The sequence below is a fragment of the Clarias gariepinus genome, chromosome 6, assembly GCF_024256425.1.
Source record: "Clarias gariepinus isolate MV-2021 ecotype Netherlands chromosome 6, CGAR_prim_01v2, whole genome shotgun sequence".
Classification (NCBI taxonomy): Eukaryota; Metazoa; Chordata; class Actinopteri; order Siluriformes; family Clariidae; genus Clarias; species Clarias gariepinus.
Window position 1 is genome coordinate 2438264 of NC_071105.1, and position 18524 is coordinate 2456787.

Consider the following 18524-nt stretch of genomic DNA (forward strand, 5'->3'; position numbering starts at 1 on the left):
AATAAAGTATTAGGAGTGTCTTTACCTGGCCATATCTTTACCTGGTCCTCGAGAGCACTTTAAACGTTCCATGTGGGCAAGCTTCAAGCTAGAGACCCGCGCAGGATGAATTTTTCTGTCCCGTTCCTGCCCACTCCCACAAGATTCTGTCCCTAGCATGTCATTCACTGATGAGGGCTTCAGATTAATGCGTCTCTGCTCAAGTATGCGATATGTACTGTATATACTGTACTTGGGTTCCACATGCACATTGCAGAGGCACCAACAACATTTTTTTGTCCTTACTTGGCCCTCAAGAGCACCTTGAAGATTCCATGTGAAAACACTTCATGAAGCTAGAGTCTTTAACCTTACATGGTGTTCTGAATGTTACTTTACCGTAGATCATAAATGACCACTATGTTCCTTAAATGGTACCTCAAGGAACTCCTGGAGAAAGACCTTTAAAACAAGTCAAAGGTTCCATGTAAAACCCCATTATGAAGCTAAAAGCACCTATGAGCATATACTCCTGTTCCACATTGCATCTTTATGGTTTGTCTTAGAGAAACAAACCAAAGCACATTTTTTATATTGTGTCTCAGAACTAATGTTTTTCAAATCTTCTGCAAGGTACGAGAAACCTCAGCCTTTCTTGGTCCCAAGAAGCACTTCCTTCCCTTTCTATCATCCTTTTTTCTGCTCCTCCTAACCTGAAGGTAAAAGCTTACAAGGGTTTAATGCTGCTTATCTGGTTTAAACCTCTTTGCAAAGCTAAGAATAGATCGACCAAGCACTGGGAGTTCCACAAGGAAAAAAACAGACAGCCTTGTGTAATCACTTGTGTATGGACGTGGTGATAACCTGTCACCTTTTACTTGATATTCCATAAACCAATTTGCGCATTTTTTAAAATAAATACACTACCTTGGATTACGAGCATAATTTGTTCCGGAAGCGGGCTCGTATTCCAAAACACTCATAAATCAAAGCAAATTTTTCCATAAGAAATAATAGAAACTCAAATTAAAGCCCAAAAAAATGAATACATAAAAACAATTAATATAAAATATAAAGTAAAAATAAAACAAATTAACCTGCATTTTATCTTAAAAAAGTACAAATAAATCCAGACAAATAAGTGCTTCTGTTTATGCGCGCAGGCGCTGTGTGTGTGTGTGTGTGTGTGTGTGTGTGTGTGTGTTTGTATATGTAAGTAAAGTAAGAGAAGGAATCAGCCTCCCCCTTCTTATCTTACACAGTAAACCTTTTTCCCCTTATATGAATTTCACACAAACACACACACACACACACACACACACACACACACACACACACAAAATTAGCAACAAACATAGCTAACGACACTTGCATGAGTGCATACTAACGGAATCACTGCTGTAAAGTAAAACAAACAAACAAATGAACCTGCACTTTACCTTTGAAAAGAATCATGATAAAGCAGTGTTTCTGCGTAGAGCAAAGTGTGTGTAGGTGTGTGTGTGTGTGTGTGTGTGTGTGAAGCTGAGAGGGGGTGGGGGGGCACGGTGTCAAATAACACGCGAGGGAGAGAGAAAATGGACCTTTAACCTCTCTAATGAGACATTATTTTGCTTTACACATGCGCACACGTGTGTTATAAGAAAAAGTACACGCGTGGTTACAAAAAAAACCTTTTTACATGCACACACATGGTCACAGAAGAAAGGAAAGAAAAAAAACCTTAAAACCTAAGTCACTCACCAGTTGACCAACATGGCAGCATTATTCTCTGCAATGAAAGGAAGTTCTCCATGGACACTCCAGAAGCTGAGCAGGAAGATCCACCACTGTGGCATGGTTGCCTCTTCTCAGAAAGGTTCCACCTGATTGAGAACATCCAAGAAAGCCGTCCTGAATCCCAGAATGGGTCTTCTCCAGCTCATAGAAGCAATGGGGTAGGTCTAGAGGGGGACAATCTGGATGTGATGAGCCCCTGTAATGGAGGATAATATCAGTCCTGGGTACATGATGAGTCCTTGTGAGATCCTTGATATCCGTTTATTTTAAAAGCAGTGATAATTTGTTTTGATTCATTTGCTTTGGTAGCTTAGGTCTCATTGTGCTGTATGAGGTTGACCCAGTGTGAGCGACTGGGATGAAGCAAGTGAGTTGAAGAGCTGCAGATGCAGATTACGACAAGGGATTAGTGCGACACAAAAATCCGATTTTGCCAGGAGAAAGCAGCAGTCATCAGTGGATTTTCTGTCCAGTTATCAGTCCTGGCTTGAAGGGATATTTTTTTTAAATATATAAACCTTCAAATGAATTCTTGTCCTGTTTAATACATAACTATTACTATTGTTAATGCTGTTTTTGTTAATATTGTACCTTCTAATGCATAAGTGTGAAGAACAAGGATTGACGTGTCTCCATAAAGAAACTGATCATTACGGACTCATCGGATTTGTTTTGTCGAGTATTTAAAGGCGTTGTCCGATGTTTTATCCTAATCTCCACCTTACTTCGTATGTCGCATTACAACACTACACAAGTCACACACTAAGAAAAAAACACACACTGCCTAAACTATTTCATTATTGTCATTATCATAACTAGACTACTAAACTACAGAATAGTAATGTCACCGTTACGGGTATTTTCTTAAATTTCTAGGCTTCTTTATTATTTACATTCCTGTTTATAAGGTTTGCTTTGGATGTTTTGAGTCATATTAATCCTTATGTAACTCTGGTGCAAAGTTTTTATGTCAGTTATCTTGATGTCTTGGTGTCATAACCCAAATATTATGTATATTTTACTAGACATAGGCGTTATATATCATGTTATGTTGCCCTATGAACATTACTTTTTTCCATTTATTTATCTAAAAATATAATAATGTTTGTCAGATGACTATATAAGACGTATATTTTGCCCTATTTAACAACTGATAAAAACTGACAAATGCTGTCTTTATGTCAGCGATGTGGGAATAAACCTTTATAAGGATTTAATGTATATAATTGTTGATATATATTGTAAAACACAGTGCTTTAGTGTTCATAGGGCTACATAACGTATACAAAAGCCCTTTATGACAACTGACATAAACTTGCATACTGTAATGTTTACATGGGATTATTACAGTACAACAGCATGTGTCAGTTGTTGTAAAAGGCTTATGTAGAAGTCACATAGCCCATAGCAGTTCATAGGGTTCATCATTTATATACTGTAACAGTGATGTGAGCCATTTATAACAACTGATTAATAAATCTTTATGTCAGCAGACATCTGTTGGAATTATTATTATTATTATTATTATTATTATTATTATTATTATTATTTTATAAATCTTTGTGTAGGAGGTATCAGCTTTTATAAAGGTCTTACGTATGTGCTATGGAGCCTTATGAACACTATTCCTACCAGATTTTTCTACACAGTTGTACAACATTCCTGGAAATCTCTGTCTCGTTTTCTCTCTCTCTCTCTCTCTCTTTCTCTCTCTCTGCACTTATCTGCCAGAATTTAATCACACACACACACTCCATGAATCCCTCTCTTTATCTATTGCTCATCTGCTCATCTGTTCTTTGCTCCCTCATTTATTTTTCTATCCTCGTCTTTGTTTACACAGGCCTCTACACAGTGATGATGGCTCACTTCTACCTGAAGAGAAAGATTGGATACTTCGTCATCCAGACCTACATGCCGTGCTTTATGACCGTTATTCTGTCGCAGGTTTCCTTCTGGCTGAACCGGGAGTCTGTCCCTGCGAGGACCGTGTTTGGTCAGTTCAGTCACTTTTACGACACACTTTGTAATCTGAAATATGACGTTACAGGAAAGCTCATAGATTAAAAAAAAAAAAAAAAAAGAGCCATGATGTCCATATAAGAGCAAATAAAATCAGCAACATTAAGTAAATATATTTGATGTCAGGTGTCAGATTTCACTTAAGGGGCACTTAATTAGCAAAATTCACTTTTTAGTCATGTGGAGACACCCAGATAGGGCTCCAGTGGGCGTGTACAAACAAATCACCATATTGACCAGAGCTTAAACAAAAATGAGCTACTTGTCTGGTGGTAGCTCATTTTCATAGAAACAGAAAAGGTGCATTCAATGAAAAGTGAAACAGAAGGAGTTTAAGGTATGAAAAATGCATTATCTTAGGAATACTTCGACTGGAGCATGAACACACACACACTTTAGAGAGCCCTGAGACCTGTGTTAAAGAAATAGTAACATACTGTATGGGACCTTTAATGCATCCTTTTCAGAACACTTCATGAGAAAGAAAAAGCTTCAACAAGTTTCTAAAATCCAAACCATCACATCTGACCTGAGGAGTCAAACAATAGTTCTGTCGTAGGATCTACGACATTGCAGTTCGCCGGCGCCTGGACATCCTCTGGGAATCCTGCCGGTGCTGTCCTGGGCTGTTAATTAATTGATACGTCGATATTGATCATCAAAATGGAAATCGGAATTGACTGGCACAGGCGGATAAAATTAAAAGAGCTAATCAGCTCAAGATGAAGCTTTTTTTAAATTAGCTCTACTGGTCCTGGGTAGCGCTTTCACAAGTGCACGTTATTTCACTTTTCAGTGAAATTCACTTTTCACTATTCCAGTTAAATATGGAAGGGGCTAAAATTTAAGTTTGATCAACCAAATACAAACTAAATCATATCATCACTGCTAGCATTTTCTTTCACTTCTGTGGCTTGATGTAGTAAAGATTAGCAAAAATACAGGTTGCTTAATACACAAATTTTCTACCAGAAGTCTTATAATATTAGGCTACGGTTATTAGCTAGCAAACTTGACTTCCCTGTAAACTACTAGCCAGTTTTGCTAGACCCAGGTTAAACTATAGTTTATATGTTAACTAGTAAAGTGTGCTAGCAAAGTAGCCGCAATTTTCCTAAATGTTATTAGTTATTAATAATAATAATAATAATAATAATAATAATAATAACAGAAAATAATAGATTCATATTATTATAAGATAATATTAAATAATTATTAGTATTATTATTAGACAATAATCATAATATTTTCATGATTAACTATTATTATAGGCGCCGGTGGTGTAGTGCTTAGTACTGTCGCCTTGCACCCCCAGGGTCCGGGTTCGATTCCTGTCTCTGTGTAGATGGAGTTTGCATGTTCTCCTCATGCTTGGTGGATTTTCTCCGGGTACTCCGGTTTCCTCCCGCAGTCCAAAGATACGCAGGTTAGGATAATTGGCGTTCCCAAATTGCCCATAGTGTGTGTGTGTGTGTGTGTGTGTGCCCTGTGATGGATTGGTACCCAGTCAAGGGTGTACCCCGCCTCGTGCCCTAAGCCTCCTGGGATAGGCTCCAGGCCCCCGTGACCCTGAATACAGGATAAAGCGGTATAGATGAGTAAGTGAGAGAACTATTATTAATACTAGTATTTGTACAAGTATGCCAGCAAACTAGCTAGCCTTATGCTAATGGCTATAATAGTGCATGGTATATAAGTTGATCATTTTGGAGCCCTCTGCTGCCTAAGAGGCGAATTGCAACTGCACCAAATGCATAGCAGTTACTCCATAAAGGAAAAAAGAGACAGGACTGAGCAGCATTGTTATTTAGGACAAAGCTTGTTTATGGCTAAATATATATATATATATATATATATATATATATATATATATATATATATATATATATATATATATATATAAACAAATAAATAAATAACACACCTAAAAAAAGGATAGCTTCACTTCATGGTATATATAGAAATATATTTACATACTGCTTATAAAACTTTGTTTGTGTTATTGTGATAATAAATAAAGTCTAAAGAAAACACTTTTCTTTTTTAACTCAGGTGTTAAATTATATATAAATATATACAATGTAATTTCTTTGAGAATTTGGTTTAATACCATGTTGTACCTGATTATCATCATCATCATCATCATCATTATTATTGTTATTATTATTATTATTATTCCCTGTTTTGGTGATTATTTTAGATTATTTATTATTTAATCTCAGATATTATTATCTTCCCCACTCAGGTATAGTTAGTCACTATATAAAATATCTAATGGTTTGTAAGGTTCTTTATTATATTATAAAGTATAGTTATATGATGATTTCAGGTCCAGAAACACTTTTACATTACCTACCGCACCTTTAATTCTCTCTCATCCATCCCATCAGGCGTGACCACAGTGCTAACCATGACCACGCTGAGCATCAGTGCCCGAAACTCTCTGCCCAAAGTGGCCTACGCTACAGCTATGGACTGGTTCATCGCCGTGTGCTACGCCTTCGTCTTCTCCGCCCTCATCGAGTTCGCTACCGTCAACTACTTTACCAAACGCAGCTGGGCCTGGGACGGCAAGAAGGCCATGGAGGCTCAACAGCCCAAAGTGAGTGCCGTTATATTAAGACCAACATCGACCGGGTCAGACGGTATGACATGAGGGCAGGACCGAAAAACGACACAAGGCCCGGTTACTCCTGCACAGGAACATTATTACCTCATGAGTTAGTTTATTATAAAATATTTGATAAAAAAAAAAAATTATAATATCCTCATTTATAAGATTTACTTTTCACTTGTATAATTAAAGGACCTTCACATAATTCACAATACTACTACTGCTGCTGCTATATAATAATAATAATAATAATAATAATAATAATAATAATAATAAAAATAATAATGTGAAATTTAAAACAAATAAACAAAACTCATTTCCTTCTTATTAAATTAAATGGAGCACATCATTACCACCTAGTGGACAATTAATGCATGAAATGTTTGTTTATTTATTTATTTAATTTATTAATTTCTTTATTTGAAATCCTTTTGTTCTTCAAGCTGAATGTTGTACATTCAGTTCTGGGTGAATCAGGACTGCGTAAACACTGATTTGTGACGGCCACCTGAGCGAGTCACAAAAATAAATAATCTCCACCTCACTAAAGGAAATAAAAAGCAGGATGTCAATTTTAAAGAAGCATGTTTTTTTACTTTAGGATAGACGACACCCCCGAGTCGTACCTCGTACCCTTAACCTGCTTGGTAAGCCAGCATCATGCACTCTTGACCTCCTTTCCTGTGAAATCGGACGGGACGATTGGGCCGTGCTCTCCCTGAAATTGGGTTTGTTTTCCGATCAGGAGGCCGTATTTGGAGCTGAGGATGAATATCAGCGGTGAAAACGTCTTCAGGCGACTAATTTCATCTCGCAGCAGCGAGTCTCCTGAGAAATCTCACGTTTAAATCATACGACTGGTTTACACTCATCACTCTTGTCTGTGTTCATGTCCTGTAGCAGCGGGGTAGTGATCACTGCAGATCAGGAGTCAGATCATTTCAGTGCAGCGTGGAGCAGCGTGTCTCCTCTAAAGCAATCCGTCTTTCACTGAGTCGATAAATAAACTAATAACAGCCGAGCGCTGACGTGTTCACACACTGCAGGTGCAGCTGTACTGCTTTACTGTATCATCTAACAGCAACATCAGACCACTATACTGTCTGTCTGTCTGTCTATTCTTCTTTCTGTACTGTAAATATAAACATATGTACAGGTACAGTATAGACAGCACTGTTGCCTCGCACCTCCAGGATTTGGGTTTGAGTCCCGTCTCAGCGTGCGGAGTTTGCATGTTCTCCTCGTGCTTGCTGGGTTTCCTCCTGGTACTCCAGTTTTCTCCCGGAGTCCAAAGACCTGCAGATGAGACCATTTGGCGTGTCTAAATTACCCGTGCATGTGTGTGTCCTCTAAAGTATTGGCACCCTGTCCCGGGTGTACCCCGCTTCGTGCCCCCAGTCTCCTGGGATAGGCTCCAGGCCTGTATAGGATAAAGCGGTATAGACGATGTGTGATATGAGTGTGTATGATATTTAGATTCTGTAGGTGATAATAATGATTTTAAATAATAGTAATTTAACCCAATCTATAGAGAACCAACAGCCAACTTATTGCTTTTAATTAAATCAACAAAATAGCTAATGAAAGAAACACTTAATTGGAAGGAAGAGTAAAAGTGTAAAAACAGTGTGAAAGTGTTTTTTCTGTCCAGTGATTTTGTGCAGCGTGTGTGTGTGTTTGTGAAGGAGTGACTAATCTTCTGAAGGTCACGTCTGAAAAACATCCGAGCGTGTTCTCACAGCCCTGTCGCCTCCCTGTAGACGGACCACCGGCTGTGCCCCGGTCCGAGCCGTGCCTCCGGTCTGTTTACTCCGGTGGAGAAGGAGCTTGCGTAGTGTGTGCAAGTCCATCCGAGCCCGTTAACACGGGAGACAATGACCCACAGCAGAAGGCCCTGTAGTGCTAAGATGTTAAAACAGGAGGAAAATCGGTTCCCCGGTGTGTCTCAGTATCCACTCACCTCCCTCAATGCCCTGACCCCTGACCTCTGACCCCTGAGTGCACTGGCTCGATGGTTGTGTCTTCCAGAACGAGGACACGATGGTTCTGTCTCCCAGAAGAAGACAGGTTCCTTTTCAAGTTCCTCTCCCTGGTTATTCTGGGAGAGTTTTAACACCAATGTCATCTCTGTGCTGCTCATTAAAGAGAAAAATCTACATTCGGATTTGTGTAAAGCTGCTTCCTGACACTGTGTGTTGTTAAAAATGTTGGAAAGATAAAGCAGGGTCCCAGTCGAGCTTTCAACTGGAATGGTCTCTGTGGAAAATTCCCAAATTAGCACAATACGCAAAGCTTGGTCGCAAGCATAATGGTGTGTGTGTATGTGAGTGTGGGTGTGAGCAAACAAGACTAACAGAAGAAAAATATCACAAGAAATACCTAGCAGTTGTGTGATGATCTTAAACTGTCCATCCATCCATCATCTTTATTTCCATCCAGCCAAGTCATTTATCTAACTGATCATGCATCCCATTCATCAAATTTCATCAGTATCTACGTATCTACCCATCTTATCCATTCTTTCTTTATAAACTACCCTCCATCTGTACATCCATATATCCGTCAATTTATTTGTAAATCTATACCCCCAGTTTGTCCATCCATCCATCCATCCATCCATCCATCCATCCATCTATCCATCCATCCATCCATCCATCCATCCATCCATCCATCCATTCATCCATCTATCCATCCATCAATGCATCCCAACTGTCTATACATCTGTACATCCATCCATCCAGTTGGGTTCTATCCATCCATACATTATATGTTCTCTTATCTATCCATCATCCATCTACCACCCACTTATACAGGCATGCATCCATCCACATCAGTTTATCTATCCATGCATCTGTACATCCATCCATAATTTAATTGTACACCCATCCATTCCATCCATCCATCCATCTATTCATGCATACCACCCATCCCATCATCTGTACATCCATCCATTATTCATCCATTTTTGCAAGCCTGTGTTGAAGTAACTGTCACTATCCTGACTATGATCATTTTCCTGTAACAGCACAACTTGAAGAGATTTATTTCTGGTATCTTATTCCGGAATGACAAGAATGGCATTGTCCTATTTTTATTGTCACATTTTTATTAGTTTTTAGCGTTCCTGTTCTCACTTATGTTAAAGCAGATACAGTCTCTCTTGTTCACCAGATTTTTTTTTATTTTAAAAAATGCAGATTGTCCTAAAGATGTCAGAAAACACAAAGATACAACCCTAACCCTAACCCTAGGTTTACCTCTGACACTGGAGACTCCTTCCACATGTTACATAAAAATCTCCTTACAGGAAGTTTCTAATGTCTTTAATTTTACATGCTTCTTTATCTGTTTCTGAACTCCAGTGTTCATAGAACAAGTCCATAAAATTAAAAGGTATCAGGGTGAGAGTATTAATAGAAACCTTCCACTAGTGTCACAGCTGCTGTTATGGACCAATCAGAAGGCAGCGTTCTTCTTTTCTCATCATGGTGTCACACCTGTTGTGTTTCAGTTACATCTGGATCTCTGTTACCGAGCAGGCCGCTACATTATCCCCGACCTAACAAACCCAAATGTCACTTTCTTTTGCAGAAAAAAGACCCGTTGGCGCTATCCAAGAAACCCAACAACACGTGCTCCACTGGCATGAACTTCACGGCCAACATCACTAAAGACTCCGCCATCGCCACCATCTCCAACAGCACCACCGTGCAGATGAAGAGCTCTGAGACCAAGGCCACACCGGACCCCAAGAAAACCTACAACAGCGTCAGCAAAATCGACAAGATGTCCCGGATAGTGTTCCCCGTCCTCTTCGGTACCTTCAACCTGGTCTACTGGGCCACGTACCTCAACAGGGAACCGGTGATTAAAGGAGCAGTTTCACCTACATAGAAAGTTCTTGCATCAGTCTCCTTTCTTCTTTTTTATCCCTTTTTCTTGCCATCCTTAATAAACTGGAACAAAAACACCCAACGTCCACCATCTTGTTATCAGTACTGGATTATTATCACATCTCTTCTGCACTTCTCCCCTGTAATTAGTTTTCATTTTGTTCTCAGAGATTGCATGATCAGTCCAAAGCTCTGCAGGAACACCATCATATTGCCATGTCTGCCTTGACTTTCTACTGTATATACTTTTCGATTAGGATTTCAGAGAAGCTTGTTGCGTTCTTCGAGCAAGGGTTTCAGTCATGACAGATCAGTGTACGACTATTCAAAATGAAGAAATAATTTGCATTTGGCATCTACATCAGTTTATTGGTTTAGCACAGTGCCTCGCATAAGTATTCACCCCTCAAGATTTTCTTTTTTTTTTTTGCAGTTTATAGTGGTATAACATGGAACTGAAGTTTACCTAACCTGCCGTTTAGGGGTACTAATATCATACTAATTGGTAACAAAATAAAGTAAATAAAAAAACAGGTGTTGAGCCAGAATATGGGAAAGTGTAATTATGCTAATTACGGTTATGACCTCATAGCAGGCAGGAAATGTGAACTCTGTCTTCAATAGACTAGACTTATGGACAAAACTAAAAAAAGTAAAAAGAAAGGATTTTTTTCCCATCATATTTTTCTCTACGCAGACACATTCTAAAGAACCAAGTGAACGTCTGGAGAATTTTTTTTTTTTTTTTTGCATAATAGGTCCCCTTTAATTTAAAGCTATGCGTCTTAAAACAAGCACATTTGTTGATTTCTTAAGTGTTCTTAATCAGACACGGACTCTCATTCAGGCGTAGGTCTCAGCTCTGAGCTTTGGTTTACTGAGCATTGTTTTTCTTTTACAAGGTAAAGTTCCACCCCAAGTATCATGTCTCTTTTGAATTAGAACAGGTGATGTTTTAGGATCGCCCTGTGTCCTGCTACAAAGGACTGTCCTGTCGTCAGCTCTGACCAGTGTCAAAGTCCCTGATGATGAACAGCCTCATGAGGACACAATGCTTCCACCATCGTGCTTCACAAATGTGTCAAGGCCAAAATCTTCAATTCTTACCATTACCAGATCACAGAGATGTGGGGATTTAATCCAAAGAGGATTTCATACATATGACCACTCTTCCATTATGTCCAGGTTGTGGTTGTCCTATGAACTGGTTCTCCTGTCTCAGCTCAGGATCTCTGCAGCTTTTTGGCCTCTGGGTTGCTTCATTGACAAAGAAATGTCACCACACAGGATGTTAAACAAATACGGTGTATACATATTAATAATTTTCCAGAACATTGTTTCTTGGTTTCAATAATTCTGTTTAGTTGAACTTATAAGACTTTGGTTTCTTCAAGGAAGAGATGGATTTAGACACTTTAATTGTCAGCTTAATTCAAATAACTGGCACTTCTGACTTTATGGATTGACAGATACTGGGTTTTGGCTTGAGACTTTGGGTTGTTGAGACTTTGGGTTGCTGATCACATGGTCAGGGGTTAGAGCCCCATCACTGTCAGGCCTCCACTGTTGGGTTCTTGGGCAAGACTCTTCACCCTATGCTCTGTTTCACCCACATACTGCAGGCAGTGCTGATCCCATGCCTGGTTAGAGAATGGTAGAGAATGGAAGGCCTGCAATGTTGCAATCTGGTGTAAAACCTGTGCCAGATCTTGCATGTCAATGGATCTGATGGTGACCCCTGGGATAAAAGGGGAAATAACAAAAGGGATATTGGGGGTTGGGGACAATTTGCTGATTTCACTTCCGTTCCAATGTTATTGTGTAGCGTCATGAATGTCAATTTATTTCCTGCCAGTTCCGTGTTTGAGTTCTGCAACATGAAAGAGGAGGTGAATACTTATGCCATCACTGTCTATGTACATTATCACAAAGTCGGCAATGCCAAATGCTATGCAAAAAGAATTTTCTATTCTATTGGTATTGCAATGCTTGTCTTAAAAAAAACAATACTGCTTTTGTATGAATGAGCTGGAAGCTTGTGGAGTTTAAGTCGCTTGAGCATTTCGGAGCTGCGAGTGCCGAGGCGGAGCAGACGAATAGCCATGCTAAAAGTGTTGCCTTCTTTTAGAGAGTGCACTTAAAAAAGAAAAAAAAAAGGAAAAAAAAAAGAAAAATGATCGCTTTTTAAACCAACTTTTGAGTCTATTTGTTATATAGAGCTTGAAGCCATTTTGAAGTACCGGGCTGCACCTTTGCATTGCGCCTTCTAGTGGCAGCTTTTCTAACTTTTGCTCTTTAATACTCGCAGTATGTGGAGTAAAGGAGGTCGGGTTGCAGTTATGACTTTCAAAAATCACTTGTATATAGGCAGCGTGTGCTTCCGCTTTAATTGTCCTGAGAGAAACAAACGTTGTGCTACTATGCTATGCTAAAAGAACGTGCAGCTAAAGAAAAGCAAAAATGCATTTCTGCATTTCTTTCTTCTCACCACATCCTCTCATCGGTCCTCTTAGTGTGTAGAGCTCTAAGTGTTCGACATAATCTTTTTGACATTGTAGTGATACGACTCGCATATACAGTAAGCTTATTTACCGCAGCAGAGAGAAAGAGAGAGAGAGAGAGAGAGAGAAAGATTGTTGATACGCTTTAAAAGAAATGCTTGAATTCTTTTTTCCTTTGTGCTACCATGGAAACGAATCGGCACCAGTTTCCATCAGAAAATAGATGGCAAGGAATGAAAGGATTCTTGTTTGTTTGTTTAGAGTAAACTACATTACATTGCATATTTTGTGACAGACCTTTAAAAGAAAGAAAGAAAGAAAGAAAGAAAGAAAGAAAAAAAAAGAAAAACTGGTTAATGGTATGACCGCAAAACCAGAAAAGAGTCTTAAATAGAAAGCAAAAGTTTGTACCCCTTCCAGGTTAAAAAACAAATAAAATTATACATAAAATACAAATTGCTTAGAAATTTTAAAACCAAACTTGTGCATCGTGGAGGAATAAGAAAATTCAAAATGAGACAATACCTGAAGAACCAAAAAAAGATGAGAAAAAAAACAAGCAAGCAATAAAAAAGTAATAGATAGATAGATAGAGAGATAGATAGAGAGCTTGATAGAGAGATAGATAGATAGATAGATAGATAGATAGATAGATAGATAGATAGATAGAGAGATGGGTTTACATTAAGTCCAACAAAAATGAGCAGTCTGTAAAGCTTAAATAAAATGGATTAATTCTTGAGAAATTCAACATCTGTCAAGTTTATTTACACACACAGGACTCAGTGTGTTACATGTGTGTGTGAAATCTTTAAAGAAGAAGAAGACACCTTTTCTAAGCTCGGTTCTTGAAATCTCTCCCGGACGAGATGGTTCAGGACGGGTTCTCAGACTGAACATATCAGCACCCCTTTATAACAGGTTACAACAACATCACAGTTTCTACACGATCCTGGGAAGTCAATAGCTCACCTATCAGCGGTGGACAAATCATACGTTTCTCAGCTAATTCTTAGCTAGAACACATAAGACCCTACAGTACAGTGAGCTAACAGTGTGTTCCTGCTTTCATCAGAGCACTGATTCAGCCAGGAGGTTGTTCTCCTCTTGCATCACTCAGAAACCGTTTTCGGGTCTGTCTAGTGTCTTTATTTCTCCTGACTGCTCTACGTTCTATTAGATTTCACTTGTGGGTGTCAGTATTTCAGAATATTCTGATTTTTCTTTTAGTTTTGTTCAACTAAGAAAAATAATTTTACAACATGTGTGTATAAAAATAAGATTTTGTTAATCATCCAAGGTTGGATTTTTGTTTTAACTGTTTAAACTTTTGAACAGATCGTCCCTCAAGCGCTCGTGTTAAATTCATCCAGCTTTTCTGATACATCTATATTCCCTGGATATTACGTTTAAGTTTTCTGTGAATTACAAAAAGTAATAATAATAATAATAATAATAAACTTAATGTCCACTTATGACTAGACTTCCATCAGATCATGATGTCTGATTTCCTGTGAAGAAAATGAAAACCCCTCTATCAATTCTGCACCATTAGATAGATAAATAGATAGATAGATAGATAGATAGATAGATAGATAGATAGATAGATGGATAGATAGATAGACAGATAGATAGATAGATAGATGGATGAGGCCAGAGAGGAAGTGATTAAATCACATGTGATTAATTTACAATCTACAACTTTATTCCAGTTTATAGACTCTTGTTACACACACACACACACACACACACACACACACACACATGGATAATGTGCAAAAAGGTTCTGCACTTGTATTAAAATCATGACATCATAAGTTTTATGAAATGATTTCAGAGTAAGAACCGGCGGACGTCATGAGGAGAAAGAAAAACCAACGCGCTCTCTCGGAAGGGAAAAATAAGGACGGTTCGTTAAGTTGCAGAGTCCTGTTTCTTTTCTTCTTCTTTTGAAAAACTAACAATGATTTCTGTGATGTACATTTGTCATGTAATATGTCTGAAGCAATAAAACTCATGCCTGATATGAAAACGAGTTGGTTTTATGTTATTCCTCTTTTCTTTCCCTCTGGATCTAGATGTTTCAAGGATCATGTTCCCCTCCATGTTCCCCAAGGACCACTGTTCTCCTCTCATTAGGATCTGACGTTTGATCTTGAGTCTCCTCATTAAAGCAATTAAACAACCCGTTTCTTGAGGCTTCCTCAGGACATTCTGGTGGAAGAGGACGGGATTATCCTAATCTCAACCCTAAATTTAACTGGTGAATCACTAAAGAAGCCTCTGATCGTCCCAACCATCTGCAGATTGATTTGAATGATCTTCCCAGAACCCCTCACGCGGTGCACCTCAGTGCTTCCCTGTGCACTCTGGGCTTCATGACACTAAACTGCCCAAGAGTTTTTCACTTTAGCTTTTAAACTGTCACAGCTCTCATCTTTAAGCGCCCCATCACCATGCCTGCCTCTCGTGTTCTGTAAGTGACAGAGGAGGATCTTGTGAAGCTGATGATGGATATTAGACACCTGGAGTTCTCCTCTGTTTGAGTAAAAGGTGGCACTTAGCGTGGGATCAGCGCCCGCTTCTTGACCAGCCTGCTTTCACTTTGCCATGTTACTGTACAGTATGTATCCCAACCCCTCTCTTTTAGGTCTTATTTTCCCTGGATTTGGTTCTCGTTCTTCTTGATCTTTTTGTTTTTTCTTCCTCATTTCTGATGTGCTATTCATTAATGGCAAAGTTTTATTTTGTGTTATTTAAAATATTAATAAAACATTGATTCTCCCAATAACGTGGAAATACTGTAAATGTTCTGTACATTAAATGACACACACACACACACACACACACACACACACACCGAACTCACATGACTGAATCAGCTGTAGCTCAAAGACACTTATCACACACAACACCAAGTCCACTAATCGATTGGTGGAGCAGGTCCTATAACCGCACTCTGAGACGTCCCCGATGTTCAGTCTAACTTCATGATCCCAAGTGTAACATGGTTTAATTATAATACAGTATAATACAGTCTATTAAGCCATCAGTGGTCCTGGTGTACTCGAGGTTCATTACGGTCAGAGAGAGACGCAGAGAGAGAGAATCAAGAAACAAAACGAAGAACAAAAAAATTACAAAAATTATAAATAAATAAATAATAAATATCATAATAAATTTCTGTTAAATAATAATAATTGAATTATTAATTAATTTGTTAATTGGAAAAATCCTTATCAATTAATTAACATTTAAATTTGCCAGTGAATTTATGTGAATAAATTATAGTATAATGTAAATAAAGAAGCAAAACCAAGACATGTAAACATTAATTGATTTACTGATTATTCGACTGATTGATGATTCCACTCTTTCCTGCTGCACATGTTTTATTGTATAAATAAGCCAAAAAGGTTGAGACAAGGACCCGAGGGGTAAAGTTACCATTTTAGATGATCCAAACAAACTAACTAACCAACTACATGTACTGCAACCCTCCACACTAAATAACTAACTAACTAACTGTACTGATTTTTGTATAACTACCAGGAGGGGGAAGTGCAGCCATGTTTCTTTACACAGGTGAGTGTCTGCAGTACTGCAATCAACCACCAGAGGGCAGTGTGTCATGCCTGTGGCCTGAAGCAGAGCTTACACAATTCAACCTGGAGCCTAGTTTTTATTTATTTATTTATTCATTTAAAAATGTATTCATTTATTTATTTATCTAAATTTTCTTTTTCTACTCCTGTGCTTGAAATTTTTGATATAAATTTTAGAGGTTGTGTTTGCAGAGCTCTTTTTTTCTTCTTCGCTTTTTTCTTGCCTACAGGTTGTGTCGAGACCGAGTCATGCTTTTCTGTGTGGGCGAGAAGCTGAGTAAGCCCCTTAGCAACACACTCACACTCACACACACACACACACTCACACACACAAATGCATATGAAGCACAGGGTCGCCACCTGTCTCTGTTTTCCCTCGACTCCGCCTTTAATAACCGTCCCAGGAAATACATCACATTTCCCTGAACATGTCAAGTCCCATTTCATGTTTTTCATGAACCTAGATCTCTTTGTGAAAGATGCTCACTTTTACATCGTGTTACATAACAGCTACTGTGCTGTGGACCGTATACGCTGGTGTTTTTCCTGAATAGAACGAACATGGAGGTGTTGCGCTGGAAGAAGAATGGTTGATAATAAACACAAAAAAACAAAGCATTTGATGTGTAATTTTATTCAGAACCTTAAAACCTTCAAGGGTTCTCCAAGAGCATCTTCATCTTCGCAAGAAAGGACTAGTGGAAAAAAAACCTCGCAATTTTGGGTCCATGTCCTGGAAACCCCATGGACAATAATACCCATGAAATTAATAATACCATTGAGAACTTGTGGTCAACCCTCGAGAGACAGGTGGACAAACACAAACACACAAACTCCTAGCAGTGATTATGTAAGAATGGGCTGCGCCATCAGTCATGATGTGGATCAGAAGTTGATTGACAGCATGTCAGGGCGAACTGCAGACATCTTGAAAAAAAAGATCAACATTGTACAATTTTACTTTTTTTTCATAACGTTAATGTATTTGCCAATAAAAGCTTTTAACACTTATTACATTATAGTAATTATACTTCTGTATACCAGAGTAACATCTGACACAGAGATTTAAAAACACTGAAGCAGCAGACTTTGTGAAAATGAATATTTGTGTCAGTCTTCACCCTACAGTATGTAATTTGGGGAGGTGAATCATTTCAGTTTACAGAATTAAACTACACTGATATGAGGAATGGATAATGATGGATTTGTCCTTTGTAAACGTTAATAAGAATAAATTCTACAGCCAGGGTTTCATAAATAAAAAATATATTAATTGTTTAATTAATTGTTTATTCTGAACTTTATTTATTTATTTATTTATTTATTTTATTCAATAGAATTGTGTCATTCTTAAAAATTTTGGCCACGGTTATTAAAAAAAATGAGAGGGGGAGGGGTCTGTGAGGGGGGCGTGTCTATGAAATAATAAGCCAAGCCCTTTAAACGTCAAAAAACATCAACCAGGTGTTATGACGTCATGGCTCAGCCTTACTGTAGACCAGACTGTGTTTGTCCAGGTGAGAAGACTCCACACCGATGTATAACTGCACCGTTAGTTAAAGATGACACGAGGTCATGTGTTCTGTTCCGTCTGTGAGACAGTAAATTCTTATGTTGTATTTTTGCGAGTGTTTTTGTTTGTTTGTTTGTTTGTTTTTTTCCACTCATTATTGTCGCCACCTGCCAGGCTCGTGCCAAGCCGTGTTTTTCAGGGGGTATGACGTAATGAGGAGAGGAAGTGGGCGGGGCTTATCGCGAGGCGCTCCTAGTCGGCAGGTCCGTCTTGTCGCCGCGCGCGCAGGAGTTGCGCTGTGCCTCGGCAGCACGCGCGCAACTTCCCCCGCACGCGCACCGCGCGCACACGAACGGACACACGCGCGCACACTCAGCTCCAGCAACTTTTACAGGAGGGTTAAACACACACACACACACACACACGGAATGCCTTTTTGATTCCTTTCTTCCTGGAGAAATAATAAATCACGGTTCGGGTTCGGTTCGGCTCGGTTCGGATCCCTGGCTGGGTCTTGGAAGGAAAAGGCTGAGCCACTTCTTCATCATCTTCATCATCATCTTCATCTTTATCTTCATCATCCTCCTATCAGGATCCGCGGTGCAGCTCGGAATTATA

The 18524-nt window shown here is 38.8% G+C and overlaps 2 protein-coding genes across 4 annotated transcripts in view; one reads left to right on the forward strand and one right to left on the reverse strand.

Annotated features, from left to right (window-relative positions):
- gabrb3 (gamma-aminobutyric acid type A receptor subunit beta3) overlaps positions 1–2077 on the reverse strand; it is a 94091-nt gene extending 92014 nt beyond the window's left edge. For all 3 annotated transcript variants that reach the window (XM_053498033.1, XM_053498030.1, XM_053498029.1), the window contains exon 1: positions 1723–2077. In XM_053498033.1, the coding sequence (XP_053354008.1) occupies positions 1723–1817 (95 nt within the window). In that variant the 5' untranslated portion in view covers positions 1818–2077. The remainder of the gene's footprint in view (positions 1–1722) is intronic.
- gabra5 (gamma-aminobutyric acid type A receptor subunit alpha5) overlaps positions 1–13382 on the forward strand; it is a 39746-nt gene extending 26364 nt beyond the window's left edge. The window contains exons 8-10 of the mRNA XM_053498035.1: positions 3602–3754; positions 6171–6382; positions 9986–13382. Coding sequence (XP_053354010.1) covers positions 3602–3754; positions 6171–6382; positions 9986–10288 — 668 coding nt within the window. The 3' untranslated portion in view covers positions 10289–13382. The remainder of the gene's footprint in view (positions 1–3601; positions 3755–6170; positions 6383–9985) is intronic.
- The last annotated feature ends 5142 nt before the right edge of the window (positions 13383–18524 follow it).